Source organism: Centropristis striata, chromosome 23 (genome assembly GCF_030273125.1).
Source record: "Centropristis striata isolate RG_2023a ecotype Rhode Island chromosome 23, C.striata_1.0, whole genome shotgun sequence".
In the NCBI taxonomy this organism is placed as follows: domain Eukaryota; kingdom Metazoa; phylum Chordata; class Actinopteri; order Perciformes; family Serranidae; genus Centropristis; species Centropristis striata.
This window is the reverse complement of record NC_081539.1, coordinates 5,587,145-5,606,665: the sequence shown is the minus strand read 5'-3', so window position 1 is coordinate 5,606,665 and position 19,521 is coordinate 5,587,145. Positions and strand designations below refer to the sequence as shown.

Genomic DNA, 19,521 nt, shown 5'->3' with positions numbered 1-19,521 from the left:
AGTAATCTCTACAGCAGAAAGAAGAAAAAAAACATCCTGTTTTTGTGCCTCGGACTTTCTTTTTCTGTTGGCTGTGCTATGAGAAGAGGTATTGAGTATTGTTACTAATATTGTACTGAAGCTTATAGTTGTGGTGTGGTGAGGACCTTACAGGTTTGTTTGACGGGTGGAATATAAAAGAACCACAGGTCCGTTTGTAGATGCGTGAACGTGGCGCTTCCAGTGCGTTCCTGCAGTGCGCTGCCTGCCTGGACAGCCTCAGTAGGAGGTGAGGAGTAGAATAGAAACTGACCACAGTCCAAACAGAAACCAGCAGAATTAAACATTTTTTTTCTCCCCCACACAAGTGATTTTCCTTAATTTTCTGAGAAAGCTAATTCTGAAAATGTCCAAGCTGACCGTTAACGCGTGACGTCTCGCGGCGCCACGCTCCCATCGGCTTCGTTAAGAACAGCAGCAGGCGTTCGGCCCGGCCACCTCCTCCTCCTCCTCCTCACCTCCTCCTCCTCCTCCTCCTCCTCCTCGCCTCGCCTCGCCGTGAGTGCTGGTCTCTAGTTAAAAGCCTGCGCAGCATCGAGTCTCCCGCCTGTGAACGCCGGCTCCCCCGGCGGGAGACTTCAGGCCGTGAACAGTGCGTTCCCGTCTCTATAAAAAGGAGGCGCGCGCGGTGCAGCCGACCTCAGCTGCAGCGTCTCACGTGCTCCAGCACGTACTCTGGGAAGTGCAGGCTGCACACCTGCAGACCGTCCAGTTTGCAAGGCATCCTGGGATACTCGTCCTCCTTCCACTTGTTCTCGTCGGGGTCGAAGGTGAGGATGGAGTCACTGTAGTGGCCGTTGTAACACAAGCCGCCCAGCACCATGATCTGCCTGTCCAGCACCGCCACCCCGTGGCCGCTGCGCCCGATGGGCATGGAGGCCAGGATGGTCCACTCGTCGGTGTCGGGGTCGTACACCTCGGTGGACGGGCAGCCCTGCGACTCGAAGGACGCCCGCAGGATCACGCACACGCCTCCGAACACGTACAGCTTCCCGTTGTGGGAGATCATCTTGTGGAAGCAGCGTGCGTAGTTCATTTTGGATTTGTTCTCCCAGCAGCTGGCGTGGGTGCCGGGCAGCAGCGGGCCGCGGCCGGGGCGTGTCCTGTGTGCGTCCGACCCGCCCGAGCTCCCTCCTCCCCCTCCTCCTCCTCCTCCTCCTCCTCCTCCCCCGCCACCTCCCCCTCCCCCTCCTCCCCCCGCCTCCCGCCCCGGGTCGAACACACACACCTGTTTGGAGGTGGAGGAGGAGGTGATGCCGCCGGTGATGTAGAGTTTCCCGTTGAGGACCGTCCCCTCGTGGCCGTACTTGTTGACAGGATACGGGTCCACGAACTCCCAGCGGTCCTCCGTGATGTCGTAGCGCTCCGTGGAGTAGAAGGTCTCGTCTCGCGTGCGGCCAGCGACGGCGTAGATGAACTTGCCGATGACGCCGACAGCAAACTCTGACCTGCAGACAACAAACACCATGAATATGCAGCGTTTCCCACAGGGTTTAATGAGAGTCTGGGGGGGAGAAAATTGTGTACATTTTTAGTAAAATGAATTAATTTAGTGCACTTTGAGAGCTAAATAAGAGCAAAAACCTCACATAATATTTTTCACAGTCAGGAGATACCGTATTATAGAATCTTTGTTAACTGACTGTGTCATGTTTAATTGCTGTCAACATGCTTTCCACTAGTACGTGGAGCAGCCAGCCAGTGTGTAAAAATAGCTGGCTAGGGGGGTCTGGGAGCATCCCCCCCTCGTATATCCTCATAATCCCCTCCTCATAATTTTTTTTCCATAAAAGCCCAAATTTGGTGCCTCTCACACATTCTAATGCCACTATTCCATCATATACACTGATCTTAATGATTGCATATTTTAAGAACTATTTTAAAAAGGAGATTAAAGGTTGTTGTATATTTTATTTAAGGCATCTTATTTTGACAGTCTTCGAGTAAATTCTGTGGACGATTCTGTCAACACACTGTGCTCTTATTTTGAAAGCTGCATGCGTTTAGCGACAGGAAGTTATTCAAAACAGTTAGTCACAGTTTAGTGTGATTAAATCAACTTTAACTGTTAGCTAATGTTAGCCCGCGGCTACCGAACGGCATATTGAAGCAGTGTGATGATTCGATAGTTCGTCGTGCGCACACGCACACGGAGAGATGATGTGGGGACGGGACTGATACAGACAGGTAGGCACGTCTCTCTGTCATGTAGGTAAATTTGCGGGGACAGCTGTGGCTCAGTTGGTAGAGCGGTCGCCCATTGATCCAGGGTTCGTACACTTTTTCAGTGGTCAAATTCGAGCACTTTTCAAGGACTTTCAAGGTCCATTTTCAAGCTTCTCCAGCTTTTCTTTTTTTTTCTTTTTTTTCCAGCTTTTTTTCCAGACCTTTCAACGGTTGTAAATGTCATGTTTTAGATGAGTACTTCCATACTAAAAGGGGTAATTTCACTTAACCATACCACCAGCAACAGCAACAACTAAAAGTAGTTTGCTAATCTCATAAAACATACTGGTATGGGAATCTAGGGGCTAGGAGCAAAAGGAAGCTCACAAAAATCATCAACCGGCAGCTGGTGCAACTAAACACGACCCAAACTAGGAGGAAAGACCCACAAATACTTCAGGACCCTCACATCCACTAGGAATTAGAAAAACTCCCTTCAGTAAGAAGATACAGGGTAGAGCAACAAGAAACATCTCAGAAACAAGAAGACGCAGGCGGAGCGGTCTTCATTCAGATTATAGGCTATAGGCTATTCAGTTCATTTTTTTTTTCCATTGAAAATGCGGTTATCTATAGTCAGATTACAAGAGAAATACAGTAATAATTTCAAGCACTTAATCCAAAATCCAAGCACTTTTCAAACCTTGAAAATCAACATTTAAATTCAAGCGTTTTCAAGGATTTCAAGCAGCCGTATGAACCCTGATTAAATAAAACACGGCAGCATCAGGGGCTCTGACCTGGGAACAGACATGTCGGCCATGCGCAGCCAGGAGTTCTGTCGGGGGTCGTAGCGGTAGACTTTGGAGGAGGCGTGGAACTCCCCGTCGGGGCCGAGCTCCTCGCCGCCCAACAGGAAGGCGAAGTTGTTAACGATGGCCAGGCAGTCGGGTCGCAGCGGCACCTGAGGTCCCTCCAGCTCCCACCACACCTGAGGGACAGACACACACCTTACTGAACCTGAGACTCACTCACACACACACACACACACTGACTGCACATTATGCACAAAGATCAGACAGAGCATCAAAGTCGTGCTGGGTGCCAATATGATGAGTTTCAGTAGAAATAAAAAAATGAGACTTTTTGTTTTAAACTTTTCTCACGTGTTAGTCTAGAAAACCTCTTTTTACATCCAACAAAAAAAAGATTTTAACCCTCTGAACCCCAAAACCCACCAGTGGGTTTGATAAGCAGGTTTTACTTTTTTTTTTAAATGGTCAAAATTGCACCATTTATCTTGCTAGAATCTGGAATAAACAGGGTTATTTTCAGAGTCGGATTTTCATCAGCAACTTCAGGAAGAATAACAAAACCTAAGATTCATATACTGATATTTCATCAAAATCACATCATATAATAAACATTTCTCACTTACAGTCATGGAAAAAATCATGAGACCAGCCTTCTTTTCTCTACTTTCTTATTCATTTTAATGTCTGGTACAACTGAAGGTAGATTTGTTTGGACATATATAATGATAACAACAAAAATTGCTCATAAGAGTTTAATTTAAGAGCTGATAACTAGACATTTTCTATGGTTTTCTTGATAATAACCAAATCATCATCAAGAAAACCATGGAATATTGAGATGCACCTGTGTCTAATTTCACCATTTAAAAGAAAGATTCATGATAATCACTTGCACATGCTAAAAGAAATGTGAAAATGGATCTAAAATATGCTGGAATAACTTTATTTTACATGCAAAAGACACATTTTTTCTTTTTCTAGCCATTTTCCATGGTTTTCTTGATAATGATTTTAGTTATTATCAAGAAAAACATGGAAAAAGTCTAGATATCAGCTCTTAAATTAAACTCTTATGAGCTATTTTTTTTTCATTAATTTGTGATTTATTGTGATTATTATTATTATTATTGTGATTTAACTGTTTAACTGCATTTTGTGTCCAAAAAATAAATTCAATCAAGAATTGTTTTGTCCAATTAGAGAAAATTCTCAAAATATTTAGTTTGGACAAACCAGATCCTGCTAACAAAACTTTAAATTGTGAAACCATAATTGGGAAAATTGCAATGACAACAACACAAAAAGTTTACAGCCAGAACTTTAGAGGTAAATTTACAGTAGGGCTCCACGCTGCTTTGTTTTCTAGTCTGGATGTCATCAAGAAGTCTGGATTTGGTGCTTTTGGAGACTCCAGAGGGTTAAAATGAACAATAAACTGAATAAAACAAGGGTGGTGTAATATTTTTTCCATGACTGTACATGTCTCATTTAAGTGTTTCCCCCCAATAATTAGTAACATTTGGGGGCACTTGGAAATGTTTTCCCCTCCGATTTTTGTAAAACAAACCACAAGAAAAAATCAAATGTGTATTCTACGATTCATAACATTATCATTGTGTTATACTGCTGACATTTTGGAGTTCTCCTTACTTTGATCCATGATTGTGCTGATTCCACAGAGATGCAGGACTTGCAGTAAAAAAACAAGGTCACAGTGAGTAAAATGTGACAGAAGGTGAAACTGCTGGGGGGGTTCAGAGGATTAAATGTTGCAGCTAAACAAGAGCTTTGCAGGAATAGAAAATTGAGATGAAGAAGAATAAAGGAGCAGACACCTTTGGCCGCTGCAGCAGCAGGATCTTGCTGTTGACCATGCTGTGGCCGATCATCCCCCTGAAGACGGCGGTCTGCGGGCGCACCGAGCGGATCCGGTTGGAGCGCGTCTCCACCAGAGGCTGCTGGTTGACGTCGTGGAAGTAGCTGAGCGCCTGATCCACCTCCTGCCTCAGCTGCCTGGAGTAACGGTAGAACTCTGACGTCTTCACCTGGACAGGTGAGAAGCAGGACAGAGAGTTAATCAGTTAACCTGTTAGTCAGGTTGATTAGCAGAGGGGTTCTCAACCTTTTTGAGCCGCGACCCCAATTTATCATGCATGTTGTCTGCCCCATCTTGTTTTAGGAGTTAACTTCTTATTTTAGGCGTTCAACATGCTTATTTCTAGATTTAATAATCTTAATTTAAGAAATCTTAAGTAAATTATCTGTCCATGCAGCAAGATCATTTCCCTCAGATTTAGTGTTTTTATCTTGTTTACACTTACTTTTTTTTTTTCACTGAACAGAATCTTACTTTTTTTTTTTCACTGAACAGAATCTTACGCGCACAGTTCAGATCACACAAACTCAGTTGATATGACGAATTTTGGACAAATAATGAAGCAGACAACTCAAACATCTCCCTGTCTGAAATTATGTAATTTAATACAAATTTTGTGAATTCGCCAATTGGGGTCGGGACCCCAAGGTTGAGAATGGCTGGCCTAGCAAATATCAAGGGGACACGTCGGACAAAAGCACCACATTTTCCCACATGCTCTCTATCACCATAAGTTTAAATTTTTGATGGGAGCCATATGAAGTCTATGAGAACCAAGATATCTTCAAAGCCACTTAGAAGTTCAATCTTGGTGTCAAAATCTACATTTTCTGGGTCAATTAATCATTTAAAGCTGTTGAGAATATCACTAGATGATTATTTGATAAAATAGATATGTTGTATGACATTGTGGTCATGTATTTACATAATTTCCACTCAGCTCCTAAGCGGTTGGACATAGATTAATATAAAAATGACAAAATGAACATATCTGTTTGATCAAATAATCATCTAGTGATATTCTCAATAGCTTTATTGGATTCTTTGACCCAGAAAATGTAGATTTTGACACCAAGATTGGCCTTCTAAGTAGTTTGGAAGATATATTGGTTCTCATAGATTTTATATGGCTGCAATCTCCCATTGGCAATCTTGATGAAGTGGCTCCCATCAAAAACTGAAACCTATGATGATAGAGAGCATGTGGAAGAAATGAGGTTCTTTTGTATGACGTGTCCCCTTTCTTCTGGAATCTGGTACTAAGCCGCCTGACTATGTACATCAGGGGTCTCAAACTCAAATTACCTGGGGGCCGCTGGAGACAGTTTCACAATGACTAAAAAGAGACACAAAATGTCCAAAAAGAGACACAAAATTACAAAAAAAATACACAAAATTACCAAAAAAGACACAAAATGACAGAAAAAAACTAAATTACTTAAAAAAGACAAAATGATTTAAAAAAGACACAAAATGATTTTTTTTAAAAAGACACAAAATGACAAAAGACACAAATTGACCAAAAAAAGACACAGAATTACTAAAAAGACACAAAATTATAAAAAAGACACAAAATGACCAAAAAAAGACACAAAATGACAGAAAAAAACTAAATTACTTAAAAAAGAAACAAAATGACCAAAAAAGACACAGAATTACCAAAAAAGACACAAAATTATTTAAAAAGCGCAAAATTATTTAAAAAATACACAAAATTACCAAAAAAAGTAATTAAAGGGACCTTCCACACACAACACGATAAAGTGCCATTCATATAAAACTCACATTAAACTTTCATATCAAGTTGGGGCCACAAAATATCGTCACGAGGGCCACAACTGGCCCACGAGTTTGAGACCCCTGATTTAGATTCTGGACAGGAAAAAGGGGAAAGGTGTCAGAAATAAGCGCTGACCTTCTCGAAGATGTTGGCAGGCGTCATGAGGCAGAAGCGGATGGACTGGACGATGGTGTCTGTGTGCCTCCAGCGCCGCCGGTCGTGTCTCAGCCACGACTGGACGGCTTCATACAGCTCGATCTCTGGGAACCGACTCAGAGCGTCGCTGTTCAGGTACGCCTGGGTCACACAGGAGACGGCAGTTAGACTGGAGGGTTGTGTTGTGGTGGGGTTAGATAGAGGTGGGAATGATACCATTTTATCCCCATACTTAAGTTACGATACGATATTATTGTGATTTTAAGCATTTTGCAATATGGTGAGTATTGAGATACATTATACATGATTTCTCAGTCTTTTCATCTCACTTCAGTCTTTTTATTTCTCTACAATGAGTCAAACCCACAGTGTAATTTGTGATTTTTTTTTCTCTCATTAATTAAAAAAAAAAAAAAAAATATGGTAAATTTTTTTTAAGTTTTCTCGTTAATTTGTGAGTTGTTGTTTTTTACGTTCTTTTTTTTTTGTTCCAAATTTTCATCCCGATTTTTAAAATATTCAAATAGCCTATTTGTAATGTCTTGATGTCCACTTTTTCCTCTTATTGATTTATTTATTAATTTGCTTTTTTTTTCTTCTTCTTCTTTTCTTCATTTTAGTTTATCTTTATTAATTTTGTATTACAGTATTATTTTAACCTTGTATATATTTTCATGCCTGTAACTTTTTTCGTATAACATTTGAGGTGTGCTTCTCACTCACAAGTATTTGTCAAGGAGTATATTTCAGTTCTAGCATATTCCTAACCGTGGAAACATCAAAAGTTGAAATTAAACATTTCCAAAACTTCCAAATCTCTGTGTGAGCCCTGTCAAAGCTAAAAAACTGTCTTAAGGAACCAAATCCACCCCGCTGATCCTTGTGGAGCTACGATTGTTCATTAATTCTGACTTGGAGGTAAGAAACAGTAACAGCTGCTGACTTGTTGATTATTAACAGAATATTTAGTCTTTTTTAGGTGAATAGTGCACCCAGCAGCAGGCTGACCTGCAGTCTCTCCAGGCTGAGGTAGGACAGGAAGTCGGCTCGGCTCATGAGGGGGACGAAGTTGTCGAGCAGGAAGTTGTCGAGCTGCTCCTGGACGCCCTCCACGCCCACGCTGAAGTCCTCCAGGAGACGCATCACCTCGGCACAGTTCTCCAGGCAGATCTTGGCCAGCAGGAAGGAGCAGCAGAACTCCACCGCCTCCGTCAGCTGGACGTACATGGCGGCCTGGAGGATCTCCTGGACGGTGGGCATGCTGAGCTCCAGGGAGCCGTAGTACATGAAGCGCAGGATGTGGCCGAACCCAGCAGCCGTCAGCCCCTTCATGTGGATCTTGTCCTGGTCCCTCTCCCTCATGTCCGCTGTGAACATCACCCGGAAGTAGTCGCTCTGGGTGGCCAGGAGCGCCTTGTGGGCCTGCAGGAGGATTAAAGAAACACGTGTTTGTTTAAAGATGGTGCTGCCATGTTGCTCTCCGAGGCAAAATTACTGGAGTTAGGACTTTTTGCTTGTCCTCTTCACACGCTTTGCTTTTGTGCGCTTCAGAACCGATTTTTTTTTTTTTTTTTTAAACAAATGTTTTGTTTTTCAACAGAAACACAATAACACAAAGACACAAAATGACAAAAAATGACCACAAATTGACCAAAAAAGACACAAAATGATCAAAAAAAGACACAAAACGACAAAGAAAAGACACAAAATGACAAAAAAAAGACACAAAATGACTAGAAAATAACACAAAATGACAAAAAAAGTCTATAACATTTGAACACTTGAACACAGTGGAGACAGAGCTGACTTCCAAAATGATTTGGCGACCCCCAGAAATCATCTCGCGACCCCAATTGGGGTCGGGACCCTAAGGTTGAGAATAGCTTCATTAAAGGACCTCTCATTACACTTCACAACTGCACTAAGTCTTTCATGGGGAGGACCTGAAATATTTCCCTCTACCATAAGGTGACAGTAGGTGGTTTGTCATTGATCCAGTTAATTAAAGTACATTTTCTGGCCAGTAGTAGCAATTTGATAAATACGATTCATGGCATTATCATAACAATAACAACACAAACAGCTGATCAGAGTTTAATGTAAGAGCTGATATCTAGACATTTAACATGGTTCTCTTATGATGATTTTGGTTATTGTGAAGAAAACCATGTTAAATGTCTGTTGTATAGAGTTTCTGGATGAGAACGCTGACTCAGCTGTGTTTCTACCTGGAAGTGGTGCTCCTCTATCAGCAGCGTGACGTCCAGCAGCAGACGCTCCTCGTACAGGGCCCGGAAGCCCGACGACACACTCCCATCATGCACCTGGGACAGGTACACCTCCACATCTGCCCCCGACATAACACACCTGCAGGCATGACAGCAGGTGGAGGTGGAGGTGGAGAGTTAGAGCGTTAGAACAGAGAGGTGAGACGATTAGCTACATCTGTCTGGAGCCCACATCAAGAAGTCTAATTAACAACTATTCAAAAATAAATTCAGCAGGCTCAACACTGGGAGTCTCTCCAAGGTAAAGGTTGTGTTTGTGTGTGTGTGTGTGTGTGTGCGTGTGTGTGTGTGTGTGTGCTGCTGAATAAAAGCTAGTGGAAGGGCATTCAATAGGACGCTGAGCATTAAAAGCTCAGCACTTCAGCTGCTGCATCCTAACAAGCCGTGACTCTTTCACAGTGAAACGTGTGTGTTTCTGCAGCGACACGCTGGGGAAATAACCTGCTCCACTGCAACACAGCCAGGTCAGTGAAAACACAGAGAGAAAGCACATCCTGCATCATCATCATCATCAGAATCAAGTTTCTTCAGCATGAAAACACAACACACACACACACACACACACACACACAAATCACAAAGAGGAAGAACACGAATATAAACTTACAGTCATGGAAAACATTAGACCTTGTTTTCTCTAATTTCTTGTTCATTTTAACGCCCGGTACAACTAAAAATACAACCAAAATAGCTGATAAGAGTTTGATTTAAGAGCTGATATCTAGACATTTTCCATGGTTCTCTTAATAATAACCGAAATCATTATAAAAAAAAAACCCTGGAAAATTGTGTTTCATATTCATTCAGATTTTTATCGACCCTCGTTTGTGAGTATTTCGGTTCATTCTCAAAAAAAATAAAAATATGTTTAATGAAATCTTAAGATTAAGAGGTAAAAATGAAAAACCAAAGTACGGTTTACCTTTTCATTTGCAAGTGCCTTCATCATTTCAAGTCTTAATTGTAAAAAATAAAATTAAAAAAAGTTTATTCTTATAACACCATTTATGATAGCTATAAACTATGAAAAGAGAATTACTGCCAGATTTCTTTTTTTTTTGACGTTCCTTTTTTTTAATCATGTGTGATGCATGTGGAAAAATAACCAAAATTAGAAGTTAGTTCATCAAAATCACTTTTTATCTACATGTCCCATTTTAAAATGTGTGCAAAAATATAAAGTTTGCACAAACCAAATCCTGTGAACAAAACTTTAAGTTGTGAAGCCATAATTTGTTGTGAAAACGAGGCCACAGTGAGTAAATTCTTACAGGAACAAAATAAGAAATGCCCTAAAACTGCCTGAGCTTCAGAGGGTTAAAATAAGGAACCCAGGAGAAGAGCCTGTATCTAGACATTTTCCATGGTTTTCTTAATAATGATTTTGTTTTTGATCAAGAAAACCATGGAAAATGTCTAGATATCAGCTCTTAAATTAAACTCTTATCAGCTATTTTTGTTGCTATCATTATATTTGTCCAAACAAATGTACCTTTAGTTGTACCAGGCATTAAAATGAACAAGAAATGAGAGAAAACTGTATATGTAACATAATTTTCAGACTATAAGATGCTACTTTCTCAGAAGTTTGGAGCCCTGCGGCTTAGACAAGAATGCGGCTAATTTAAGAATTTTTGCAGACTCAAGTGGCTTAAAGAGCCGTTTTGATGCTCATCACTTGTGTAAACTATGACAGTTTTTTGAATTATCAAGCAAAGATCAAAAATAATATTCAATTTTGATGGTTAATTAGATTTAGTTATTATAAAATAAGATTAATGGCTGATTTGCCTCAAGCTAAAAATGACATTGAAATTACTTTTCCTGGTGAGCTACTGTACTTTTTTAACTAGCTAATGTTAATAGTAGGCCTGTCATGATAATTACTATATTGACTTATAATTCAATATATAAAAATGGATGTGATAGTTTTTTCCTGGACTCAATATATTGTTGCTTACATGTGTGACTTTTTGTGCTTTTTTTGTGCTTAAAGAGATGCTGCAAATGTTTGACAGGCAGTATGAATTGCCGAAAAAACTACTGGAAATTAGGGCTGGGCAACATATCGTTATAAAAGATAAATCGATATATTGTTAAATGTGATATGGAATTAGACCATATTGCATGTATCGATATAGTTAAAAAAAAATTCTTTAAATATAAATACTGCCCTAACTAGGGTTTGCCATATTAAGTTCTTTTGTAATGTTCGTCATTCTTTTCTATATAAATATATTTGTTTAAGAAAAAGATTGGCCTATTTTATTTCATAGGCTATTTCTATTTAAGATATTTTTTTTATTTAAATGTGCACTTTATGGAGCTTTGATTTAAAAAAAAAAAAAAAAAAAAAAAAAATATATCAATATTCAGCCTAAATATATCGGTGACTTTTGGTCCATATCGCCCAGCCCTAGTGGAAATGGACTTTTCCATCATATTCTAAAGTATTGAGATGCACCTGTTTAAGTTTTTATTATTTTAAAATATAGTTGGTGCAGCTTATATTCAGGTGCACTCAATAGTCCGGAAATTACGTAGTTTTTACTTTTACTTAAACAGTAGAAAACACAAAAAACACACATCATCTGCAAACCCACACACTCACAAATGAAAACAAACAAACACACATACACAAATACACATACACACACAGCACACTCACCTCTGATTGGCCACGGGCATGTCAGAGGGGGTTGTCCGAGCCAATCAGAGGACAGTGCCCCTTGTGTCCAGTAGATGCTAACAATGTCCCTTTTCTGAGCGTCAATCACCTGGACGACAAAGCCAACACAACCGCTCCATTAAAGCATGAAGGTCAACAAGGCACACAACGGCTGTATCCCAAAGTCAAGGATGCTTCCTAGGTAGGATCCTTCATTGGTGGGATCCTTCCTTGGTGGGATCCTTTCTAGGTAGGATCCTTCCTTGGTGGGATCCTTCCTTGGTAGGATCCTTCCTTGGTGGGATCCTTCCTTGGTGGGATCCTTCCTTGGTCGGATCCTTCCTTGGTCGGATCCTTCCTTGGTAGGATCCTTCCTTGGTAGGATCCTTCCTTGGTGGGATCCTTCCTTCAGAGTCGGGTCCTCCAGAGGCCAGAGTCCTTCCTTTGACTGGTGTAACGGACTAATGGAGCAGCCTTCAGTGTGCAGCTGTGCGTCATTGTGTAATTGGACGTCCTGCTTAAATTCTGCACCGCGTTTTCAAAACCAGTTCAGACATGATGTGGCTTTGGCATCAGCACTCTGACATATATGTGTGGAAATGGAAGAAGATGCTTTAAAGTCTCCACGGTTTAGAAAGTAAAAGCCACAAAGTGGAACAAACCTGAATATTTCACTGATCCTGGAGCAGAACTCACCACGGAGATTGGTGCTGTTTCTCTTTTTTAACTTTACAGTACATTACAAAAACAGCTATTTATAAATAACAATAACTCATAACACAATAAACAAATGTATAATTTTCTGAATGGCATAGCTACGTATATTTTACACATAGTACACCATCATCTGACACATATATATGAATTAACAATTAATAACTTTAGCAACTGAGACAATCAATTAACTGGCAATAGCCGTGTTTCCTTTAGGGGGAAGAGTGGCCGCTGGGAAAGTCTCAGGACACGCCCTCTCAAATGTCGCTCACTCAGCGTGTCTCCATTACAAAAAAAGGCCCCAGAGGGATTTAGAGACTCTGGAGGTGACGTATGGTTTTCCATCATTGAGTAATTGCTTATCGACCGTTTCGACCGTGATCTGTGATCACATACGCTAACTGCACAACATCTGCCGCTGATCATAAACAATCCAGCATGGTTAATTATGCACAGCGTCTCCGCTAATCCTTGGAATTTGGTCCCAAAGAAGGACTCTGTCCTCTGGAGGATCGTGGACATGGGGACAGTCCTTTAGCTGTCGATTACGTAGTTTCCTTCACATTCAGCTGTTTGAGGATCCTTCCTTGACTTTGGGATAGAGCCAACGACTTCTGTGCAAGTTAAATAACTTTGGACAGAAGTATGTGGACGCCCGACCATCACTGTTAAACATCTCGTCGACAAGGGTGTCCACATAATTCTGTCCTTGTTGTGTATTTCAACACAGACAATTATTGTTGTTGACAAAACTGTAGCAGAAATAGTGTTAATGCAGGAAAATAATGTATGGCTACTTGCTCAGTCTATTCATTTAAATGGATGTTATGAAATGAATGTTAGTTGATTTTACAGTTTGGATCTTATTTTCATAGCTCCGCCCATCATTTTTACCAGTGATAATAATAACTCAACAAATTCATAACTAACATCTGGACAAACTGATATCCAGTGGTGGAATGTAACTAAGTTAATTTACTCAAGTTACCGTACTTATTTCCAGAGTAAAGGAACAACTTATTAAGCTATTAACTATCTTAACACGTTGGTGTTACTAAACTTCTGCTGTTATTTGACTTGAAGTGACTTTGATTGGTGCAACATTATCATAAATGATGGACAAAACTATGAGAAATAGTTGTAATTTACTGGAATTATTCAACAACCAATTAAAGAAGTATTTTGTTCCGACCACTGGCCACTACGTGAGCATTTCAGCAGTCCATGATGAGGAATATGAAGATAATAAATGTAGGGAGGAATAACAGAAACAAACCTTTCTCTGTCCTAATGTCGGTCAAATATAATACTGGAAATATACGTTCTATACTGTAATAAACAACCCAAATATACCCATATATTAATAGATTATTTTTTACAACACTTTAAGCTCCTTTATGTTATATTTACTTGTCACAGTGATACTTTATAACCTGTCATACATTTACACTAGGCCTGTCACGATAACAATTATTTATAAAATTTATAATGATATTAGAGCATAATAAGTACATCCTTTTCCACAGCAATGAGTTTTTAAATCTCCAATAATATTAAACATTGGAATTAAAAATGTGGAAAAGAAATATTAAAATATCCTAGATAAATAAAACATAAATAAATAAACTACAACCAAAAAAAATAAAATAGACTTTCATACTCTGTTAACAAAACACTGCAATGAGATAAACATTATATATTATCTTATTTTATTATTAAAATAACATAAACAGCTGGAATGGCTGCTTGGGAAATATAGTTTTTTTTCGGGAATTTGTACTGCCTGTTAAACATCTGCAGCATTACTTTAAACACAAAAAAGCACAAAAAGTCACATGTAAACAACAATATATTGAGTCCAGAGAAAAACTACCATGTCCATTTTTATATATCGTCACACTGTTAAAATAATCACCTATGTCATTTTTTGTCAAAATTGTTTTTTTTGCCTAAATCATCTCATGAAGCCGGCCACCTATGGTAAAATCTCCTACATCCTCAGTTGATCAGATCATGTGATTTTACCCCTTTAAGATAATGGCCTATGTCAAGTGTGTGACTTAAGCAGATTTATTATGCCTAAGTCAAAATAAAATGTGACTTAGGCAATTTTTTGAACATGCCTTTGTGACTTAAGCAAGATATGGTAACACTTTATTTTGAAGGTGTCATAAACATGACATGGGATGTGTCATGAACATTAATGACACTTTGAAGTAACATTAATGCTCATGATACTTGTCATGTCATGTTTCTGACAGGCTTGTGTGATTATTGTCTGTGGACACTTTTAAAAAAAGGTCTTAAAACTTTTCTGTTCCTGCAGGCATTTTTTAGGTTGTCCCTCGATGTTTTTATTATTATAGTCTCTGCACCTTAATCTCCTTTAGCTGTTTTCTTTAATGTACTTTATTACCCAGTGTCTTTTTATCTACTGCCGAATTTAACGTGTCTGATTTTTCTCTTAGTCTTTTGTTTATTTTGTTTCTGGTTTATATAACACTTTGAGATTTCTTTATGAAAAGTGCTTTACAAATAAAATGTATTATTATTACTCTTGTGTAGAGACCTTCAAAATAAAGTGTTACCATATCTTGCTTAAGTCACAAAGGCATGTTCAAAAAATAGCCCAAGTCATTTATTTCTCTTAAGTTACATAATTTACACACAGTGTTATTACTATGCCAATAGCCATCCTTTGTTACATGCTTTTTGAGTGAAATGATCAATAAATGTCATATGTTACACTTTTGGTGAAGTTTTTTTTTTGTGTGTTTTCTGCAAAACTTGAAAAAATGACTCAGGCGATTATTTTAACAGGGTGACGATATTGAATGATAAGTCGATATAGTAATTATCGTGACAGGCCTAGTTTACATAAAGGTAAGCTTCATAAAATGAGTCATTTTACTGTGGGACTGAGCTCACAAAGGGCTTTAACTCTGAACCTTTCATTAGTCTGTCTGCACAGAATACATACAGGAGGTGAGGAGGAGGAGGAGGAGGAGGAGGAGGAGGAGGAGGAGGAGGAGGAGGAGGAGGAGGAGAGGGATGGTGGTCAGGTGGAGTTAACAATGACAGAGAAGGAGTTGAGCTTTAGGTTTAGGAGTCGTACCTTTTGGAGCCCGGGCGAACAATCACAGGCTTTGACGGCTGAGCGCTAAGGGGACGCTCGCATTTCCTGTGTTTATGTTTCCCTGGTTCTAACAGAGGAGAGGAGGAGGAGGAGAGGAGGAGAAGGAGAACCGTAAGACGGAGCACAATCAGACCACATGTACCACAAAATATTTACAACCAGCTCAAACTATTTCACAGCACATGAAAGCAAATGTCTGTACTTGTAACATCACAATATTGACACATGATTTCATCACAATACAATTCCATTAATCACAATTATCATAGTGAATTATATACATAAGAAATTATTCAATATTATGTTTTTTTTTGCAAAAGATCTTACTTTTGATATTGCAACAATATTGTAGATTTAAAGATTTCAAATCTAAGCATATCTTATGTCTTATTTTGCAATATGCATATATCGATATATTGTCCAGCTTCAGTTCAAATCAAATCATTTCTTCAGCATTCATTCCAATTACCGACAGTCATGGAAAAAAATATTAGACCAGCCTTTTTCTTCAGTGTTTTGTTCATTTTAATGCCTGGTACAATTAAAGGTACATTTGTTTGGACAAATATAATGATAACAACAAAAATAGCTGATAAGAGTTTGATTTAAGAGCTGGTTTTCTTGACAATAACCATAATAATTATCAAGAAAAGCATTGAAAATGGCTAGATATCAGCTATCTAAAATGAACAACAGCTTGAAGAAAACAAGGCGGTCTAATATTTTTTTCCATGACTGTATATAAACACATCACAGTGTAAAGTTATGTAACAGTCTTTATCCTCAGTGAAGATCAGGCACTTTACAGGCTGTCTAAATATGTAGAAATCTGACATAATTTTAATGTAAATCTGACACTACTAGATTATGCAAAATGGAAGAGGATATCTGGTCTTATATTGCAATATCAATACATTAATATATTGCCCAGCTTCAGTTCAAATATCGATAGATTTCCCAGCCCGGGTACAAATCAATTACTTTCTTTATTAGTTCTTTCACAAAATACTTACATGTGAGATTTTGATTAATAATCATTAGTAATGTGGATATAATACGTGGCCATGGTTTTCTTGACAATAACCAAAATCAGTAACAAGAAAACCATAGAAAATGTCTAGATATCAGCTCTTAAATTAAACTCTTATGAGCTAATTGCGCTGTTGTTATCATTATATTTGTCCACACAAATGTACCTTTAGTTGTACCAGATATTAAAATGAACCAGAAATAGAAGAAAACAAGGCTGGCCTAATATTTTTTTCCATGACTGTATATAAACATATCACAGTGGACAGTTGAGTTAACTTTCTTTATCCTCAGTGAAGATCAGGCACTTTACAGGCTGTCTAGATGTGTAGAAATGTGTAGTTGTGCATGAAGAGGTCTTCTGACTGACCTGTTTGAGATTTTGATTAATAATCATCAGTAATGTTGATTTAATACATGCTTGTAAAGCAGCTCAAAAAGTCTGGTAAGTTCATAAAAGTAGATCATTTCATGTAAATCCAGAAGACACTATTACCTTAAGCAAAATCTAAACATATCTGGTCTTCTTTTGCAATATGCATATATCGATATAATGCACAGCTTCAGTTGAAATCAATTAATTTCTTCAGCATTAATTCCAATTACTCATATAAACATATGACAGTGGAAAGTTAAGTAGCAGCAGAAGTAAAACTTCCTTTATCCTCAGTGGAGATCAGGCCCTTTCCAGGCTGTCTAGATGTGTATAAATGTGTGTATTTGTGCCTGAGGAGGCCCTCTGACTGACCTGACCTGTGTTTGAGATTTTGATTAATAATCATCAGTAATGTTGATATAATACAAGCTTTTAAAGCAGCTTGAGAAGTCTGGTAAGTTCATAAAACTAGTTAATTGTAATGCAAATCTGGAAAAGACAGTACTACGTTATGCAAAATCTAAACATATCTGCTCTTATTTTGCAATATGCATTGATATATTGCCCAGCTTCAGTTCAAATCAATTAATTTTTTCAGCATTAATTCCAATTACTCATATAAACATTTCACAGTGGAAAGTTAAGTAGCAGCAGAAGTAAAACTTCCTTTATCCTCAGTGGAGATCAGGCCCTTTCCAGGCTGTCTAGATGTGTATAAATGTGTGTAGTTGTGCATGAAGAGGTCTTCTGACTGACCTGTTTGAGATTTTGATTAATAATAAGTAATGTTGATATAATACAAGCTTGTAAAGCAGCTCAAAAAGTCTGGTAAGTTCATAAAACTAGTTAATTGTAATGCAAATCTGGAAAAGACAGTACTACGTTATGCAAAATCTAAACATATCTGGTCTTATTTTGCATTATGCATATATCGATATATTGTACAGCTTCAGTTCAAATCAATTAATTTCTTCAGCATTAATTCCAATTACTCATATAAACATATCACAGTGGAAAGTTAAGTAGCAGCAGAAGTAAAACTTTCTTTATCCTCAGTGGAGATCAGGCCCTTTCCAGGCTGTCTAGATGTGTATAAATGTGTGTGTTTGTGCCTGAGGAGGCCCTCTGACTGACCTGACCTGTGTTTACCTCTTGGCTCAAAGGGGAAAACAACAACAACATGTTGACATGTTGTCTGCTCAGACAGTCAGTCACTGCAGCACAAGCTGAGCTGGTGACAGCAGCTCAACAGTTGGTCAGAGAAGCTAAATGATGTTAACTTCTTTAGTTTTCATTACAACACAGGCTAAAAAGTGTGTCCCATGCTAAAATAAGAGCCCAAAAACAAAGGCTGAGGCTGCACAGAACGGCTCTCTGTGCAGGCGGAGCTCATAATCCGGATCGTGTGTGTGAAAGTAAAATATCACGATAATGTAGCGCTTTAGTTCATTTAACCTGACCGGGTAATTTCACTGTCACGATGGTGGTGACAGGAGCTCCAGGGGGGATCCGACACTGCTCTACCCGGGCAGCAGCTTTAGCTTAGCGGCTAACATCCAGCCGTCTCACCTCGGCGGTGCGAATCCCCACAACCCCTCTTCGACCAGGCAGCTCTGGCTCCTTCGGACATCAAGTTGCGGGTTCGATGCCGGACTCAAGAGAGCGGACGGCAGCGGTGCACTGCCATGTTTATCGTCCAGCTGCCAGACGGAGAGAAACTCCCCCCTGCTCGGCTCCGAATTAAACGGGTAACAAGCCACAGCGGTCCACAGGCTTTGCGGACGCCATTTTCTGCACCGGCGTCATTTCCCTTTTGGGCGGAACTGAAGGGCGTTGTGCGGTGCAGCAGAGATCCTATGTGGCGGAGATGGGTCACTCTCTGTCGCGTTCCGGCTGCGGCAGAGACTGTATATAAGATAGAGATGTGTCACTCTTTTTTAAAAAACTTTATTAAAGCAACATGGTGCAATACAAGATGATAGATAGATAGATAGATAGATAGATAGATAGATAGATAGATAGATAGATAGATAGATAGATAGATAGATAGATAGATAGATAGATAGATAGATAGATGGATGGATGGATGGATGGATGGATGGATGGATGGATGGATAGATAGATAGATAGATAGATAGATAGATAGATAGATAGATAGATAGATAGATAGATAGATACATAGATACATAGATAGATAGATAGATAGATAGATACATAGATACATAGATAGATAGATAGATAGATGGGTGGATGGATGGATGGATGGATGGATGGATGGATAGATAGATAGATAGATTACTTTATTCATCCCTGAAGGGAAATTCGGTTGTCACAGCAGTTCGGTATTCAAGTACAATAAAATACAATAGAATAAAATACTTAGGTAGCATAAAGAAAGAAAGAATACTACAACAACACCAACAAATAGGCATCAGGGGGTTTCAACAATAAGTTTTCATACAAAAACATTGTAAAGTG

At 39.1% G+C, this 19,521-nt stretch overlaps 1 protein-coding gene across 2 annotated transcripts; it reads right to left on the bottom strand.

Moving 5' to 3' along the window:
* Positions 1 to 508: 508 nt before the first annotated feature.
* klhl15 (kelch-like family member 15) lies at positions 509 to 18,825 on the bottom strand. 2 transcript variants are annotated; one of them, XM_059327315.1, is made up of 10 exons: positions 18,613 to 18,825; positions 15,618 to 15,705; positions 11,789 to 11,897; positions 9,061 to 9,199; positions 7,841 to 8,254; positions 6,812 to 6,973; positions 4,856 to 5,065; positions 4,671 to 4,709; positions 3,006 to 3,196; positions 509 to 1,487 (listed from the first exon to the last, which is right to left on the bottom strand). In XM_059327315.1, exons 3-10 carry the CDS (start codon positions 11,806 to 11,808, stop codon positions 680 to 682), a joined length of 1,983 nt encoding a protein of 660 aa, XP_059183298.1. In that variant the 5' UTR covers positions 11,809 to 11,897; positions 15,618 to 15,705; positions 18,613 to 18,825; the 3' UTR covers positions 509 to 679. The 2 variants fall into 2 exon arrangements, with proteins under 2 accessions (XP_059183298.1, XP_059183299.1); XM_059327316.1 differs by lacking the exon at positions 18,613 to 18,825 and adding an exon at positions 18,178 to 18,487.
* Between the last annotated feature and the right edge of the window lie 696 nt (positions 18,826 to 19,521).

Coding starts and splice junctions, on each gene's coding strand:
- klhl15 (XM_059327315.1), bottom strand. CDS start 11,808: ATGCCCGTGGCCAATCAGAG. Junction 8,255..9,060: donor TAGAGGAGCACCACTTCCAG/GTAGAAACACAG, acceptor ATCCTCCTGCAG/GCCCACAAGGCGCTCCTGGC. Junction 6,974..7,840: donor TCAGCCTGGAGAGACTGCAG/GTCAGCCTGCTG, acceptor TGTGTGACCCAG/GCGTACCTGAACAGCGACGC.